Consider the following 18,688-nt stretch of genomic DNA (forward strand, 5'->3'; position numbering starts at 1 on the left):
CTTTTCACATACCTATAGAAACTTTTACAGTCAGTTTTTATGTTCCCCACAAGTTTATTCTCGTACTCTATTTTCCCTTCGCTGATTGGTCCTCCTTTGCTGAATTCTAAAGTGCTCCCAATCCTCAGGTCTGTTGTTTTTTTCTGGCCAATTTGTATACCTCTTCCTTGGATCTAATACTATCTCTAATTTCCCTTGTAAGCCATGGTTTGGCCACCTTTACTATTTTACTTTTGCGCCAGATAGAAATGAACAATTGTTGCAGTTCACCCATGCGCTCTTTGAATGTTTGCCATTGCCTATCCACCGTCATCCCTTTAAGTAACGTTTCCCAATCCATTATAGACAACTCACGTCTCATACCTTCATAGTTTCCTTTATTAAGATCCAGGACCCTAGTCTCAGAATCAATTATGTTACTCTCTATCTTGAAGAAGAATTCTATCATACTATGGTCGCTCATCCCCAAGGGGCCTCGCACAACTAGATTGCCAAGTATTCCTTTTTCATTACACAATACGCAGTCTAGGATGGCCTGTTCTCCAGCTGGTTCCTCAATGTATTGGTCCAGAAAACCATCCCATATACACTCCTCTACGGTATTGTTACTAGTTTCGTTTGCCCAATCTATATACAATGTATTAAAGTCACCCATAATTACATAAGTTCCTTTATTGCATGCGTCTCTAATTTCTTATTTAATGCTATTCCCAACATTACTACAGTTTGGGGGTATATTTCCAACTCCCACTAATGTTTTTTTGCCTCTTAGTGTTTCTCAGCTCTATCCATACAGGTTCCACATCGTTGGAGCTAATATCCTTCCTCACTATTGCGTTAATTTCCTCTTTAACCAACAATGCAACTCCACCGCTTTTTCCTTTTTGTCTATTCTTCTGAAATATTGAATACCCGTGGATGTTCAGTTACTATCCCTGGTCATCCTGCAGCCATGTCTCCATAATCCTGACTATATCACACCTGTTTACATCTATTTGCGTGGTTAATTCATCCACTTTATTGCGAATGCTCCTCGCAGCAAGGCACAAAGCCTTAAAGCTTGTCTTTTTAACATTACTTGTCCCGTTCCCACTATTTTTCACTGAGGCCCTGTTTGATTCTTGCCCTTGATTTCTCTGCCTATCACTTTTGTTATTCCCCTGTCTTTTATTCTTGTCCTTGATTCCCCCTCCTCTGACTCCTTGCATAGGTTCCCATCCCCCTGCCATTTTAGTTTGCACATTAATAATACAACAGGAGGTTAAGAGGCAGTTATTAATTGCCCCTTATTAGTTTTTATTCTTCCACAGGATGTGTCGCAGGCAAGCCCATCTCTAATTGACAACCCCTGAGGTGGATGGTGAGCCACCTTTGTTGAAATGCTCCAGTCCACCAAATGTAGGTACACCCACAGTGCTGTTAGGGAGTTCCAGGATTTTGACCTAGCGACAGTCAGAGAACAGTGATCTTGTTCCCAGTCAGAATGGTGTGTGCCTTGGAGGACAACTTGTAGGTGGTGATGTTTCCATGCATCTGCTACCCTTGTCCTTGATGGTAAGAGGTTGCGCGTTGTGAAGGATCACTTTAAGGAACCATTTGAATTTCTACAGTGCATATTGTAGATGGTACACAATACTGTCACTGTGTCTATGGTGGAGAAAGTTCATTTTTGAAGTTGGTAAATGGGGTGCCAAGCAAAAGACTTGCTTTGTCCTGCATGTATCAAGCTGCAGCTGAGTTCATGGGGACAAGTGGGTGAGAATTCTGTTACACTCCTATTTGTCTTGTAGATCTTGGACAGGCTTTGGGGAGTCAGGAACCGAGTTACTCCACAGTATTGTGCGCCTTTATCCTGCTTTTGCAGCCACAGTATTTTCTTGGCTGATCAAGTTGTTTTGGGTCAATAGTACCCACAAGGATGTTGATAGTGGGGACTCAGCGATGGTAATGCCATTGAATGTCAACAGATGGCTGGATTCTCTCTTGTTGGAGATGGTCATTGTGTGGCACAAATCTCATTCAGTCCAAGCCTGAATGTTGTCTCGGTCTTGATTCATATAAGCACAGACTGGGAGTTGTGAACGATGCTGAACATTGTGCGAACATCCCCACTCTGATCTTATGATGGAGGGAAAGTTATTGATGAAACAGTTGAAGACGGTTGGGCTGAGGACACGACCATGAGAATTTGCTGTAGCAATGTTTGAGGACTGAGATGATTGACCCCCAAGAACCATAACCATCATCTGTGTGCTTGGTATGACTACCATCCAAAGAGTTTCCCCTAATTCCCATTGACTTCAATTTTGCTCAGGCTCTGATTCCACATTCAATCAAATGCTGTCTTGATGTCAAGGACTAGCACATTCACCTCACCAGTTCGTCTCTTGTCCATGTTTGGACCAAAAGTGTAAAAGTTAAGTCACTGGCAGAACCCAAACTGAGCATTCGATGAGCATGCTCATCATACTCATTTCCACTTAAATGGTTGATAGCTGGTTATGGGGTCCATTTAAGATTAAGTGGTTCATTTTCTTCAAAACACCAAGTCTGTTGTGAGTGGGACGAGAAGGAATATTTATTGGAGAGAAATCACATTACATCTTACAGTGGCAATATGACTGAAATCCAAATCACATTTACTACCAGAGGTGAACCTGCGTTACTGAAAGGTGGGGAGGGGGCAGAGCCGGACAAAACTGTGGCAGATGGCATTGAACGAGTGAGGTGGGGGGAAATGGAGAAAGGGAGCAAAGTCATTCAATTTGGATGCAAGGATCAGAAACTGTCGTTACCAACTGATGGTCATTGATACTGAATTTCAAGTCTGGAGCTCAGTTGGGAAACTTAAAAACAGAAAATGGTGGAGCTCTGAAGAGTTGTGTGGCCTCGAAACTTTAACTTTGCTTCTCTCTCCACAGATGTTGTCAGACCTGCTGAGTCTTTCTAACATTTATTGTTTTTATATCATATTTCCAGCATCTGCAGTATTTTGCTTTTATCTTGGGAAAAACTTAAATGTCTGGTTTGCATTAAGTTTTGTAATCTGTATGACTGAATGGTGCCCAACAGATTGACAACAATAATGCTAATCTTTTTCCTGTGAATAAATGTGAAGGAACTGAATACAAGAGAAAAGTAATAGCTTAACAACTTTCCCGGCAATTCCGAGATCCTGGAGTTTGGGAACTGTAACTGTGGCACAAGGCACTCATTTGTTCAAATGAGAGAAGCAAATGGACTTAAACTTAAACATTTAATATTTTATTTGTGTGAACTTCTCATTGACAGAGTAGGAATGTGCAAGCTTACACACGGGGTACAGACCTCTCACAGCTCAATCTTACACTTAATAAAACTTCACTATATAAACTGTACAAATTATGAAAGGACTTTTTGCAGCAAAAAAAGCATCTGGCTAAATCTTGGTTCAACTGAAATTCTTGAAACACATTTTACACACTTTACTAAAGTAATCTAAAATTCACAGTCTAAACTGCAGTAGCCAAATACAGTCAGTTACTCATCACTTTTGTTTCTCCAATGCCACATTTGAACAAAGATGTAACATTAATTGCGAAAGAAAATCTACATTAAAATCGTCAAGGTTCTTTACTATGCACATGAGTTAAATAGTGCAGTAGTTCAATGCCACATTTCTGAAATGAGATACAATGTGCATGTGGATTTTGGGAGATCTTAATAACGGTAGTCTTTGCAGAACCACAGATTTGTATCTGGATGTTTAATCAGAGTCACTTTCGCCTTCGCTATCAGCTTCTTTGACATCAATGTTGAATTTGTACTCCTGATCACAGCCCATATACGCATCACTCATGAAGTACAGTGTGTAGTGTTGGGTACTAGGAGCTGGTGCAAGAAAATCTAGTTTCACCTGAAATGCAAAATGAATACATCTGAGTTTACCACCACCAACCTTCAACCTATATTCTCAGTCTGAAATCATTCACTTGCAACTATATATACACACAGAGAGGCGGTTCCTGGTAAACATCTAAGTCAGTAAGTCGCTCGCAACTCTTTGGTCATGTTACTTTGACACATCAGTGGGTCTTAACAGCATTGACTGAGTGGGCCTCAGCCTTGGCATCCTGCCTTTGTTCATATGGTAACAGATTTTTAAATGAGTCTGGTATTAAAATTTTATGAATAGTAGGTCATTACTCCCCTCTGTTCCACTAAAGAGATCATGGCTAATCTGCAAATTATCTCTATATTTTACCCAAATCCCTCAATACCTTGGGATTAACTAAACTTTATCCAAAAGTAACAACTGACTGGGCATCAATTGCTGCTTGCAGAGTAGAGTTCCAAACTCGTACCACCTTTTATACATAAAAATGTTTCTTTTTTTCACTCTCTGTCCCCAATTCGATTCGTAGCCCACACTGCCTTTCAAGTCCAAACTGAACAAATATATCCTTTGTTGCCAGGTATTTAGTAGCTTAAGTCACTGCCACTCATTACCTAACATTTAATGAATGAATATCTTCCTTCCTGAGGCAAAGAGATGACACTAACCTTGGCCTTCTGTTGTAGGGTCAGCCTCTTGATGGATATTAGGCTGTTTGTCTTGGGGTCCCCGACCACAACCCACCAACCTTCCTCACGTTTCTGAAGGAGATATAACAGCATTTTGTGAGAAAAGTAGAAAGAAGTCAGGAGAAAATACTAATGTTTGGAAAGAATTTCCTTCTTGGTATATGGACTCACCTGAGGGAACAGAGGTGCAATGACAGGTCCAGTCACCTCTTCCTCACGCTCCAGCTGTACCATCACCACAACCGAGGACCCACTGCACAAAATTGCACATTGTCAGCTATGTCACAAAGTCTTGACTTTTCTCTTAACAAAAACAACCATCCAAGCAACTGGTTTTTCCAGTCAGTTGGGGGTACTTTACTCTTCAATTTGCTATGACCCAATTCGATCAAGGCACCATGTGGCAAGCTTGTGCCTTGCCCTCCAGCTCCTATGCTTCAGCCAACTTTCAGTTACCTCCCGAAGGAACTGTCTGTCACTGAGAAATTCAGCAGAGACCTTACATTTCACGTAGCTTTCAGCCAGCTCAATTTTGATGCTGAATTGTTTGCACTCAGACTTGCTTTAAAAGTGAACAATAAAATTTCACCCTCATCTCTCTGGCACCTGATAATTTGTAGTTCCCAGAGTACCCAATTACTTCAATGCTGGTCATTTATCATTGGCAACATCCAGTCAATTGAACTGGATATCAGAGGTCAAACAACAACTTCTCTCCTCTGCACCCAAGCTGGATTAAAATCCAGGTCCCACCTTAAAAGTCTCGGTCTTTGCTGTTCTACTGGCCGAGGTCTGTTTTATTTAATTGCTCTCACCTTTTGATGTTTTCCTTTTCGATCACCTCATAGGAGAGCTCAATGTTGGGGTACCGGTTACAGAATCGGGCAACGTCCATCATCTGTGCATCGGAGAGCTGCAGCAGCGCATTGCGCTCATCATCCTCCATCTCCATGATATCGAAAATACTGTCAGTCCCCTGAAAAAAAATACATTACATTACTGAACAAATACAGGGCTGCAGCTCAGTCCACCTCTCAACTAGTTCAGACACTAGTTACTTCCTGTGCAGAGCAAACAGGTGCTTTTTCTGAAAAAAAAAATCATACTCTGAGGCAAAACCTTATAAAAGATTTTACTTAATATGCATTAAATTTTAAGGTTTGCTCAACTATACTGAATCATTCTTCCCCAACACTGTAAAGTCAACACTAAATTATTGATAGCCACTGTATACCAGTCTGACTCCACACTTCCTCTGTTAGTACAGTCCTCAGTGCCTAGCTCCACTGTTACTGTAGCAGCACAACTGTGCATTGAACTGGTGTCTTTACACTGTCTGCACACCACTCAATGCCTGCCACTTCCTGTCAGTACAACTCTCGTGCTGACTGGTCCCACATCTACCCTGTTGAAACATTCAGCATGAATCCCTGTCCTTACCCTGTCAGTACAGCGTTTGACGTGCTCCGAAGTGAAATGTGGAAGCTGCTTCAAGTATGAGTCCTTGGACCACATTGCCTGTGTCACCATCTGGGCCAGTTCCATTGCAGCCAGAGCTGGACTGAGCCAGCCATTGCTAGACAGTACATCCACACAAGCTTGGATTAAACGAATTGCCTAGTGGAAAACAAGACAACAGGTCAACACTGTTGCTTAAGGTTTCAGGACCTAGCAACAGCAGCTGAAATTAATACCCAGAACATTTGTCTACTCAAACTTCCATTTTTGCTCCTCACCTTACTAAGGATCTCCTCTGTGTCAGACTGCAATTCAGCGCTCAGCTGCATACGGGAAAGATGTGCCTGCAGAAGCAAGTTTGTCTTCACATGAGGGTCGTTGAATTTTGGGTTGTTCAGTTTGTGAGGAACCTTCTGATACAGCTGTAAAAATCAATAAACAGAAATAGCTTTTAAGCAACTACATGACCACTGACCTACATTGTGTTAGAACCTGACCTCCCACCCCCCACTGGCCTTCAACAGCCCTTGCATCCTGCCACTGACCTGTCGCAGCAGGTTATCTTCATGGTGCCTGATGGGAATATTTTCATACTCTGCAGCATTGGAGATGATCTCAATCAGGCCTCGGATCTTTGTTTTGGCATTCAAAGACATACTGAACAGCTCTGAAATCAAAACACAAAACTCAGTTTCCAGTTTCATTGCTGCAATGTGAATGACATGCTTCTGCTCTTAGCCACCCCTACTACTGTTCAGTCCAGGCAAATTGCAACAGATTGTTACACTGGAGCCTTCCACTTGAGTCGGCTACTGTAAGAGATGTTGGAGATGACAGACTCAACCTGCCTCACTGGAACTTCATTGTGAGATGGCATCCCCCACTGAATCTCTGTGATAATAGCAGCACTTACCAATGGTGGTGTAATTAATGTAATAGTAAGCTGCAATCATTCCTAAATTCAACGGTGCCACATCCATCTCATCCTCAATGCTGATGCACTTGGACTGTTCAAGGTCATTCAGGGTATTTTCCACTAACTGAGAGAGATGATCTGAAAGGTGTCTGTGGGACACGCCTGGAACACAAAACAGGGTACACCATTCACTGCTGAACTGGAGTGTCCTGTAAAAAAACTGATCAAGGCTATCACATCCTACTCTGCCTACACTGGACAAGTTGAGCAGGTTCAGATAAACACTGCCAGTAAATAATTTTTCAATGTAAATTTACCACATTGTCCAAAATATTAGTCCTAAGCAAATTACCTTACTCAATTGAACTTGAGGCAACAGCTTTGCAATTTGAAATGGTACAGTTGCAAACCTGAATTATAGGCACAAGAACTCTCATTTCATAGCAGTGCTCAGTCATGTCAAGAGGTAGCACCCTCTAAATAACAGAACTCTGCTCACCTTCAAAATTAACCACCTATTTAAGATATAGATTGGGATCAATTGTGAGTGGTCTCAGTGATTTAAACGCTCAGATTTTCAATGGGTATTGCACAAACATTTTACATTAGGAGGCTAAAGGGAGCAAATCATTTATTTAGCGCCTTTAACAATTTCTGGACGCCCCAAAGTGCTTTACAGGCAATGAAGTATTTTGGGAAAGGCGTCAATGCAGGAAACACAGCAACTAAGTTGCTCACAGCAAGCTCCCAAAAACAGCAATGTAATAGATGACCAGATAATCTGTTTTAGTGATGTTGGTTGAGTGATAAATATTGGCCAGGACACTACGGAGAACTTCCTTACTATAATTCAAATAGTGTCATGAGATCATTTACATACACCTCAAAGACAGATGAGGCCTCGATTTAATGTCTCATCTGAAAGATGGCACCTCTGACAGTGCAGCATTCTCTCAGTATTGCCCTCAAGCATCAGACTAAATTATAGGGTGGGATTTGAACTTATAACATTTTCACCAAGAAGTCAAAGTGCTACCATTGAGCCAATTCTGACACCTAAATGGTTCAAATTTCTCCTTGCAAATGAATGATGCAAATACACACCCTGCAAATTGTAGTAATTTGGATTTTGGGTCATCCTGCGGTAAAGGAAGGTCCAGGTCAGGTAATCCACAGCGTCCTGCTTGTTCTCTATGGTTTTGGTGACGATCTCAGCATTGAAATGATCATGTAGGCAGTGGTCAAGATGGGACTCCACTGGCAGTGGCTCATAGAGGAACTTCTTGAAGAAATCCTGAAACAAAGGATCAGTCTGAGCTTCAGTAACAGCATAGATGTGGTGCAGTTCTTGGCAAACAAGCACTGACACACTGCAAGTAGTAAATTTGGGTACAAACACACAGAGCAAATCCTATGGTGCACAGTGTGAACCGGCCTATCATCCTCACCTTTTTTGACCCTTGGCACATAATGACACATCTTCCCTCATCATCTTGTAAGGGACGATTAGCTCGCCCAACCATCTGCAGAACGTCATAAATAGGGTAATCCACATACCTGAAACAAAAGTGTCAATGAGCCTCCAAATTTTAAGTACAGCATTCTGATGAATGTTTACTCAACACAAGTTGAATTACAGTTTGTGATGAGTGAACTGGGAAGCGCACAACAGCTAATACCTTAGAAATAAGGCAATCTGCCTCAGAGTGTTCATGTCTTCAATCAAGGATGTATTGTACATCCCTGCTGGAATTCTTTGATGGGGTAACTGAAGTAAATCAAATAAAGTGGTCATGCAAAGCTAATAGGGATGTTTAGGAATCGCTGACAAGTTGTCCAGGCAGATTGAGAATTGCTGGGCAACACATGGTGTTCACCACAGATTTATTCTGAGAACCTTCTGCTATTTACAATAATTTTGAACAATAGGGAACAGGATGTTTTTAGTGGTATTATTAAATTTGCTGATAAGGCACAGTAGGCAGGGATGAGTATTGTCCATCTTCAGGGAGACTTGGATCAATTAGTATATATGGTTTATTGATTCTAAATGAGAGTAAATATTAGGTCAGACATAGAAGAGGAAACTATAAACATGCATAACGTGAAAGGGTCCTGTTTTAAATAGGCAATGACTCGAGTTAGGAGAACCCAGCTACATAAGGATATGATCATATGTCTCCCCCTTTAAATTGTCAAAACTAAGATTTCAGAATGCAGTCAGCTCATTCAGTCTGAAGCTGAATAAAACATAATGAATTAAAATAACAAAACTAAATCAATGGGTCCAGATCAGGTGAAAACAAATCAGAAATTCCCAGCATGAATCCCATTGATGTTATAGACATTTTGCATGCTTGGAGATGGAAAAGTACTGACGCAGCAGGGAAAGTGAGGGGCTTATTGAGTAGCGAAAGTCAGATGGGTCCTCTCTTGGTGGCACAGTTTATGTCTTGAAATGACAGTTTCTTATTTCTTTTTACTGTCCATTCTTTTAAAACTATACAAGGAGAGTATGCACATGCAATCAAAAGTAATGTTGTAAAATACTCACGCATGGATTTTGCCATTATAGTATTGAGTATCCATGATGGTAACAAGGTGAGAGGAGATATTCATTCCCCAACAGAGACTCCGGGAGGCCACCACCACTTGTACTGCGCCTGCATGGAGGAGAATTGTTTTAAGTGCAATCACATGCATTTATCATTTTTATGCACCTGATCATGATTCAAAGCATCCAGACATGTAACATTTGTTCCCCTTATAGAATGCAACTGAGTTTTGTACTTCGTCTGTACAATCCTGATCTAAATTCCCTGGAGAAAGAGAAGGAGAGAGACAGAAGTGTGCTGACAGAGAGAATGGCACTGTTAAAGCCATCAAAAGTTACTCCTCAAGGGAAATCAGTGCTTAGTGGGACAGATGAACATTCACTCACCTAAGCCAAACAGTAATTTCATATTTCATTGCTAAAAACCTTGCAGCAAGTCCTCGGAAACTGAATTTGACAAAAGCCACTACCATAGCTGTCCTTGTAGTTAATAAGAATTGTAAGAATTCTTACCAGAGCGGAAGAGTTGTTCCACAATTCTGCGCTCAGTCAGGTTGAGCCCCTCATGCAGATAACCAACTCCATTAGCAAGGGTTTCCTTTAGAGTGTTATCATTCAGCTTATCAAGGTATGGGACCAAATCTTTTTCTGTACAGTGCAGGAACCTGTAAAACGGGGTTGGGGGGAAGACAGAGTGAGAATCAGTTAGTTATCAATCAGATCAGTGACACCAGTTCACATATCGGAAATCCAGACTCCTTCCAGGAATTGTAGTACTTCAATAAACAAGAAATTGAGAATGTTGAAAACAAAAACAGAATTACCTGGAAAAACTCAGCAGGTCTGGCAGCATCGGTGGAGAAGAAAAGAGTTGATGTTTCGAGTCCTCATGACTCTTCAGCAGAACTGTATGAGGACTTGAAACGTCAACTCTTTTCTTCTCCGCCGATGCTGCCAGACCTGCTGAGTTTTTCCAGTTAATTCTGTTTTTGAGAATGTTGAAACTTGGCTCGCTGCAGTTTAGAAATTTAGGAACAAGGTGAAATGTTTCACAACAAATGGAATTCAACTATCAAAACTTCGAAAGACAACTTGACTGTTTATTTTCACATTCTTACGGATTTAATATAACTCACCTTTGTGGCTGGACGTCAGCAGCGCAGAATGTAAGGATGTCAATGGCTGTCAGCCTGGTTTGCTTACGAGAGGGCACAAAGACAATGACCGGTTTCTTAGGGGAGTGCTTCATTATGGCATGGTAGACAGGTTTAGACATGGACAGCAGGCGAGTCTGAGTGTGGCTGATATTGAAGCCCTGTATTCAAATTAAAATATTGACAATCAAGCATTTTCTTTACTTTCCCTGCTACTCTGAGCACCAATTTTCTCCCCATGTGTCCTGAGCATGTTAACCCTCAGGAGATACAAATCAATAGGGACGATCACTTTCTTGTACCATGTCCAGGTCCTCCTTCTTTACTTACGAATCAATGCACAGTGCAATTCAGCAGGCTGTCTGAGTGAAGCCAAATCTCGCCCAGCCCCTTACATGGGTACTTTATAGCAGAGGTCATTGGATCGCGCTTGGGTGCTGGAATTCTGGTTGATTGGCTCCTTCCTGAGACACTGAAACCACTGAGCAGCACTCCCAATGCTTCAGCAACTGTGAACTAACTTAGCACAAACTGGGGATTGAACTAGGTCTGTGTGGTTCAGTTAGAACCATAGAACCTTGGAAAAGTTACAGCACAGAAGGAGGCCATTTGGCCCATCTTGTCCATGCCAGCCTGAGGACACCCAGGTACCCTTTTTAATCCCACCTTCCTGCACCTGGCCCATAGCCCTGCAGCTTACAGCAATTAAGGTGCAGATCCAGGTACTTTTTAAAAAGAGTTTAGAGTTTCTGCCTCTACCACCAACTTGGGCAGTGATTTCCAGACACCCACTACCCTCTACGTAAAAAAGTTCTTCCTCATGTCCCCCCTACACCTTCTGCCAGTTATCTTGAATCTATGTGCCCTGGTTCTAGAATTCTCTGCCAAGGAAAACAATTTTATCCTGTTCACTCTATCTATTCCCCTCACAATTTTGTACACCTCAATCAAGTCACCTCTCAGCCCTCTTTGTTCTATGGAAAATAACCCCAACCTATCCAATCTCTCCTCGTAGCTACACTTTTCTAACCCTGGCAACATTCTTGTAAACCTCCTCTGCACTCTCTCCAGAGCTATTACATCCTTCCTGTAATGTGGCGACCAGAACTGCACACAATACTCCAGTTGTGGCCTCACCAGTGTTTTATACAATTCTAACATTATATCATTACTTTTATATTCTATACCTCAGCCAATGAAGGAGAGCATTCCATATGCCTTCTTTACAACCTTGTCTACTTGAACTGCTGCCTTCAGGGACCTGTGTACTAGTACGCCAAGATCTCTCACTTCATCTACCCCTCTTAGTATATTCCCATTTATTTTGTAATCCCTGTAACTGTTTGACCTCCCTAAATGTATGGCCACACACTTCTCTATGTTAAAATCCATCTGCCACTTTACTGCCCACTCCACCAACCCATCTATATCGTTTTGGAGATTATGGCTTTCCTCTACACTATCCACTACTCGGCCAATCTTTGTGTCATCTGCACATTTCCCAATCGTGCCCCCCCCACCTTCACATCCAAATCGTTAATACGTTAATATGTAACACAAACAGCAAGGATCCCAACACCAAGCCGTGTGGAACACCACTAGAGACAACTTTCCATTCGCAAGGGCATCCATCGAACATTACCCTTTGTTTCCTGTTACAAAGCCAACCTTTTATCCAGTTTGCCACATTACCCTGAATCCCATGGGTTTTTACTTTCCTGTGGGACCTTGTCAAATGCCTTGCTAAAATCCATGTACACAACATCCACTGCATTACCTTCATCTTCTGACTTCTTGTCACTTCCTCAAAGAATTCAATCAAATTTGTGAGGCAAGACCTTCCTTTAACAAATCCATGCTGACCATCCCTGACTAGTCCATGCCTTTCCACATGACAGTTAATCCTTTCTCTCAGGATTGATTCTACTAATTTGTTCACCACTGATGTAAGACTAACTGGCTATAATTGAACAATGGAACTATGTTTGCATTTCTCCAGTCCTCCGGTACCTCCCCTATATCTGGTGAAGATTGGAAAATCATCCTCAGAGCATCTGCTATCTCCTCCCTGACTTCCTTCAGCAGCCTCGGAAACAATCCATCTGGCCTTGGTGAATTAACAACTTTCAAGGAGTTCAACCCTTTGAGTACTTCCTCTCTCTTTATGACTATCCTGTCCAATATCTTGCAGTGTTCCTCCTGGACTACTATATCTACATCCTCCCTTTCCTTTGTAAACACGGAGGCAAAATATTCATTCAAAACCCTTCCCACAGCCTCTGCATCTACACACAAGTTTCCATCTTCATCTCTGATAGGTCCCACTTTTTCCTTAACTAACCTTTTAAAATGCCCTCTCTTTGATTTCCCTATTTCCTTTTTTACTTTGTCCCTGCACTTCCTATATTCGTCTAGGCTATCTGCAGTGCTTAGCTCTTTGAGCCTATCGTACGCTTTCTTTTTCTGTTTGTCTTCCCCTGTATTCCTCTAGACAACCAGGGGGATCTAGGTTTGGCAGTACCACTCTTATTTTTGTAGGGGAATGTCTACTTTGTGCAATTTACTCACTGCCTTAACCAAGAGAGCCATGCAATAATTTTTCCTCCAGTGCTGTCTAAATGATTGCTGGGGAAATTCTGCTCAAGTTGCTCAAGGGGAATTTTATTAATTTCCTCTGTTTAGCCAAATAAATTCAGATGAATATCTGCAATTTTAGAACTATATTATTTAATGTCTTTGAAGCTGTGATTTGAGCTTCAGACAAATTCAGAGCCTCGTTATCAAAGCTGGCTCAGCTTCCTATTCCTGTACCATCATACCTGAATGTGTAGCTCCAAGGGGACTGGGCGCACATTGGGGTGGAAGTTGAAGGTTGCCGTGGTGCTGCAGCCAAGCCAGTGTGCCACATCCTTTGCATTAGACAGCGATGAACTTAAAGCCACAATCCTAATTGGCCGCTCAATCTGAGAGGAGATGTATCGCATTCGGGAACAGATAACTTCCAGAACGGGCTTAAAATTGTGACAAGAAATCAAAAGATAACAATCAGAAATTGAGCTATTGAAGAGTGGAATTTCCACACAAATTATAAGCATGATACATCACTGTATCCATTCCTCAATCTGGATGCTATAAGTGTGATTTTAACATGTTAATTAATAACTGCCCTTGTGAATCCTGTACATTTTTGATTGTTTTGATTAGACACATGCCGACTATCTCTTTTCTCTTACCCCATTCTCTCCACCAATCAGGTGAACTTCATCTACAACAAACAGGTTTACATTCTGGACATTTTTCCTCTGCTTCCATCGTCGGGACAAGATGTCCCATTTCTCCGGGGTGCTGATGATGATGTTTCCTTTACCGAGCAGTTTGAGATCTGTGCTCGTCTCACCAGTCAGCAACACAACTTTCTTGCCCAGCTTCTGCTGAAACTTCTCGTACCAGTCTGCATAAACCTGTGGGAACAATTGGACTGGTTAGAACGCCAAGCATCTGGGTACCACATCCAGGAGTAACCTCTGTTAAGTATCTGCCTAAACCCAGTCAACAATATCAAAGAGAAATGCAGCAGAGTTATCAGCAGGAGCAGGCTAGTAACTGGAATGTCACAGCTCAGTAAAGGAGCTTAATCTTTCAATTCACAGGGAATACCTGCAGCAGCAATGCCCACAATAACTAATCCCTCTAAATATTAAGCATCATTCAAATTGAGAGCAGAGTGGTGAGGAGGGCAGCATTTCCTGTGTTGTGTTTACCAGGTTAGTTCCCCACCAGCATCTGCACTGACTTCCACTATCATAGCTCCATATACACCAGTATTCCAAAATGTGAAACAAATTCAGTGCAAGTGCTCATCATCCTCCTGTAACACAGTCATGACAATGGCAGCATTTTATAGCGTAACTATCAAGTGTCTCCTCCACTCAAGTGCTCGATGCAAAAAATTTTGGTGCAAATTTAATATGGAAATAAATTTTCACCAATTTTATCTCCTCTCATCACTCTTTGCTGGGCAACATTCTCAAATGTTGACTTTCCTCCAGTATATCACCAAGTGGCTAATTCACATGTAGGGCTCAGATCTTGTCTAACCTACGGGCCACTGAGCAGCTCCACGTAGCCCATGAAGCAATTGTTGAAAATGCTGTTAAGACGGGTCAGTGAGTTTGAAGGTTTCTGCAGGGGACTGATCCTTCTGTTTTGCTCTCGTGTTTGCTGCTGAAAGACTCACTACTGAGCCATCAGCAGCAAACACGGGAGAGAAGCAGGCAGTGATTGGAAGAGCAGAGAACACCGGCAACCGGCAACTCTGGAGCGTGCAGGGCCTCCACTCCATGCCTTCCCGTGGCTCCGGCGACTTTCACCCACTCCTAATACTCTGGCTCTGTTCTGACCGCTTTCCCCTGCTCCCAGTACTCTGGCCTGGTTCCAGCCATTTGCCCCATGCTCCCAGTACTCTGGCATGGTTCTGGCCATTTTCCACCTGGACCCAGTGCTCTGGCTCGGCAGTGCTTTGTTCGGGCTCTGACCACATTCCCCTGGTTCTTGGTGCTCCGCTTGGTGGGCAGCCCCTTTTGGATGCCATTAGGCCTCAGGCCTTGGTCCAGGTTCTCTTCCGCTCCTTCCCCCCCCTCATCCCCCAACAGCAGATTTATTGAGAGTGGCTGGGTGAGTGAGGGGGTGGCTGGGTGTGTGTCAGAGTGGCTGTCTGGGTGAGTGAGTGAGTGAGTGTGAGGGTGGCTGGCTGGGCAGGTGGTTGAGTGGGTGTGCAAGAGTGTGGCTGAGTGGGTGAGTCAGGGTGTGTCTGTGTGTGTTGCGGGAGGTTTGAGTGTGTGTGAGAGAGAGAGAGAGAGAGAGAGAGAGAGAGAGAGTGGGGTGAGGGGGAGGGCTGTGTATGCATGTGTGTGTCTCGATCACCCCCCCCAATCTCAGAGTTCTCATTCACCCTCACCCTCGCACACCAACAGCAGACACTCTCATCCACTCTCACAGCGGGTGAGGGAGAGTGAGCACCCTGAGACTGGAAGTGAGCTGGACCACACACACACACACACACACACACTCACGGTTGTCATTATTTGTTGCTCATCTTTTTAACTGTAAATTTACTGTTATGACTTGTTTTTTGCTCAGCAAGTTGTTTCTTTTCATATGTCAGCTTTTTGTTTCAAAATTCATCTTTCATGTTGTGTTAAACTTTATCTTTCCAAAACTTGCTCATTGCACCAGCCCCGCCAACACCTCCCGAGTGTGAGAAAAATTGAAATGTGGCCCCCCCCGCCATGTGAAAAGGTCGCACAAGCCTGGCTTGGACAAAGTCAGAATGACATTCAACCATTGTGACACAGCTACAGGAGATTTGGCTAATTAACTTCTTATTAACCTAGGCCGCTGAGTGGATTCGTAGAAAACTAATCCCAGCCCTGGTTAAGATCAGATAATTCAGTCAGCACTTTTGGCCTTCCTGACCTGCTTAGCTCAGTTACTCAATGGATAAACTGCTGAAGCCCATGCTCTGAATTTTTAAAAAAAAATGAAAATAGTTCAAAAATGAAGCCTTTTGAATAGGATTCAAGAACAGGTCAGAAGATTTTTATGAACATGATTGTCCAGTCAGTCTTCATTTCCAGTGACTTGGTTGCATTTCTGATAACGTGCAGCACATGGCCTCACCTGCTCAGCCAGGGCCTCCATCGGAGTAATGTACACACAGCGCCCTTCAGAGTTCTGCAGGAGCATTCGCAGGATTGCGAACTCCGCACAGATAGTCTTCCCACTGCCTGTGGGAGCTCCCACAAACACATTGTCGTCACTGTTATAAACCGCGTTGAAAACTGAAAATAGAAGATGAAAATTATAGAATTGTGGCTTCAGTCACCTGGTGCATAACTACGGACTATGAGACAAGATTAAGCAATGCAACAAGTGTAAATAGGCTCATCATGTCCAGTTAAAGCCAAACTCGCAGCCATCAACTGAAGCATAAATGTGCAATACATGGTGGAGGCAGATTCTCACTATTCCCAGTTTAGCTCAGTTGCAACTGACAGAGTTGCAACTTTCCAAGAAAATCAGGAGGCTTCAACTTGGACAGCTGTACAAATTCCCTGATGGCACATTACAGAGTAGCACTGACAACTACCTGGCTGCACCACCTACAATGCAACGGCATGTCGCACAGCTCACTGGGAGGGAGGGGAAAACATGACAAGAACAGGGATACAAGAGGTGAGCATTCCGTTCGTTGATAAGGGATGGACTGATCTCCTTAGTAAAAAAGACAGACTTGCATTCATATAGTGCCTTTAACAGCCACAGAAAGTCCCAAAGTGCTTCACAGCCAATTAAGTACTTTTGAAGTCGAGTTCCTGATCGCCTTGGCATCCTTCCTAAAGCAGGGGGTCCAACATAGGACAATTTTCTAACTTCCCCATCCAACGTTTATCATTTTTTGTATTCTGCACCCCTGCTTAAATAACCTCCAACATATTTTTGAAAAATATCTTGATCAGCTTGTTCTTCGACTTTTAAGATTTGTATACCCGAATCTCACTGGCTCTCTGCACCTTTGCTTCCTTTGAAGTTTACTGTTGATGTCCTCTCCTTCATAATTCCCCAAAATTTATCACCTTGCATTTCTTTATCAAGTGTCACTTTTATTTTTAAACTGAATTATAATCATTGTCAATCATAGGTTTCCATGTTTTCTTGGCTTATCAACTAACCAATAATAAATCTTTTCGAACCATGATTAAGAGTCCAGTGAGAATGCAAGAGGATGAAGCATTAGAAATGGAGCTGTTACCTTGTGTCTGGATTGGGTTGAAGAAAGGGAATTTATCCTGGTAGAGGTGTTCGAAGGCACTGTTACGCAAAGCTGACACAGGCAGTGGCTGCAAGTCCAGCAATTCTGTTGGCGGAGGATATTTTTCTGGAAGAATCAGGTGTCGGAATGAAACTGGGAGCTGAGTCTCACAAGCTGCAAGAAAAACAGTAACAGGATGCTCTGTGACCAGGAATTATGAAAACAAGCATAATGAGAATGACACATAGAAAATGCACACTGTGAAATTAAGTGAAACAGCATTATAGAAATTACAGCAAAACTAATCAGCGTGACTCTCGGATCACCTCAGTGGTAATAAATTCTCAAATGGGCTCAATTATTAAACTCAGACTCACTAAAAGACTGTTATCTTTAATCGGTGCCAAACAGACTATGTGAACATAGAAGAAAATTAGATCTCGCTGCAGATGGAATGACAGTAAAGCAATAATTTTCCCTTCATGTCACCTATAGTTTGAAACACACAGTTACTCACACAGCCAGCGGTCTGACACCACTCTGATGAAATACTGTGGAGGGAGAGGTTCAAAGACCGGTACAAAGAACATCACCAAATGCTCATCTTGAGCATATTTTGCCTTCAACAGGAAGTACTCATGATGTAGTATAACTTCACTGTCTACATCCTCAACCAGGATCCAGAATGCCTCAGAAGATCCATGTATCTGTGGAAACAGACAGGAAAGAAATCAAACATTACCAACTCAATCCTTCAGCACAGAAAGAACAAATTTATCACCATAAGACTGGTCTGCTCAATTGGGACTTTTCAATAACAAGCTATAATTAATGATCCTGAGGTAAACACTCAGCTGCATATAAAAATTCTGGGAATCATATATCTTGTAACTGAATTTTCTTCAAACAATTAGCTGCAGAGATGAGCCCTGTTCCATTCTACCTTCTCATCCCATTGGAAGTCGGGTGTGATGGTCAGTTCCACTTTCAGTGTTGAGCGTGTGATGGGCTGGATGTGAACAGAGAGTTCAAGTTTTGGGAACTGGTGAATGTACTTGTGGATTGTCTTGCCCATCTTTGGCATTCGGATCAACTCTCCTGGTTGGAAAAAAGGTGCAAACAATTTGTTAGCCCAAGTCAAACAGCAACTCCCAACAGTTTCCTGCAGCTGCTTTAAATTCACCAGAAAGGCTGTATAACACTGCAGTGGCCGCGTCACAAGTTACAAAACA

At 42.5% G+C, this 18,688-nt stretch overlaps 1 protein-coding gene across 2 annotated transcripts in view; it reads right to left on the reverse strand.

Moving 5' to 3' along the window:
* Positions 1 to 3,242: 3,242 nt before the first annotated feature.
* Positions 3,243 to 18,688, reverse strand: part of snrnp200 (small nuclear ribonucleoprotein 200 (U5)) — a 54,244-nt gene continuing 38,798 nt past the window's right edge. For both annotated transcript variants that reach the window (XM_041208992.1, XM_041208991.1), the window contains exons 27-45: positions 18,400 to 18,554; positions 17,974 to 18,163; positions 17,457 to 17,630; positions 16,325 to 16,485; positions 13,879 to 14,106; positions 13,465 to 13,656; positions 10,628 to 10,806; positions 10,005 to 10,156; positions 9,492 to 9,600; positions 8,386 to 8,494; positions 8,042 to 8,231; positions 6,935 to 7,099; positions 6,567 to 6,688; positions 6,300 to 6,443; positions 6,004 to 6,180; positions 5,379 to 5,539; positions 4,735 to 4,816; positions 4,543 to 4,635; positions 3,243 to 3,895 (exon numbers count right to left, since the gene is read on the reverse strand). In XM_041208992.1, coding sequence (XP_041064926.1) covers positions 3,746 to 3,895; positions 4,543 to 4,635; positions 4,735 to 4,816; positions 5,379 to 5,539; positions 6,004 to 6,180; positions 6,300 to 6,443; positions 6,567 to 6,688; positions 6,935 to 7,099; positions 8,042 to 8,231; positions 8,386 to 8,494; positions 9,492 to 9,600; positions 10,005 to 10,156; positions 10,628 to 10,806; positions 13,465 to 13,656; positions 13,879 to 14,106; positions 16,325 to 16,485; positions 17,457 to 17,630; positions 17,974 to 18,163; positions 18,400 to 18,554 — 2,933 coding nt within the window. In that variant the 3' untranslated portion in view covers positions 3,243 to 3,745. The remainder of the gene's footprint in view (positions 3,896 to 4,542; positions 4,636 to 4,734; positions 4,817 to 5,378; positions 5,540 to 6,003; positions 6,181 to 6,299; positions 6,444 to 6,566; positions 6,689 to 6,934; positions 7,100 to 8,041; positions 8,232 to 8,385; positions 8,495 to 9,491; positions 9,601 to 10,004; positions 10,157 to 10,627; positions 10,807 to 13,464; positions 13,657 to 13,878; positions 14,107 to 16,324; positions 16,486 to 17,456; positions 17,631 to 17,973; positions 18,164 to 18,399; positions 18,555 to 18,688) is intronic.

This window comes from Carcharodon carcharias, chromosome 17 (assembly GCF_017639515.1).
Source record: "Carcharodon carcharias isolate sCarCar2 chromosome 17, sCarCar2.pri, whole genome shotgun sequence".
NCBI lineage: Eukaryota > Metazoa > Chordata > Chondrichthyes > Lamniformes > Lamnidae > Carcharodon > Carcharodon carcharias.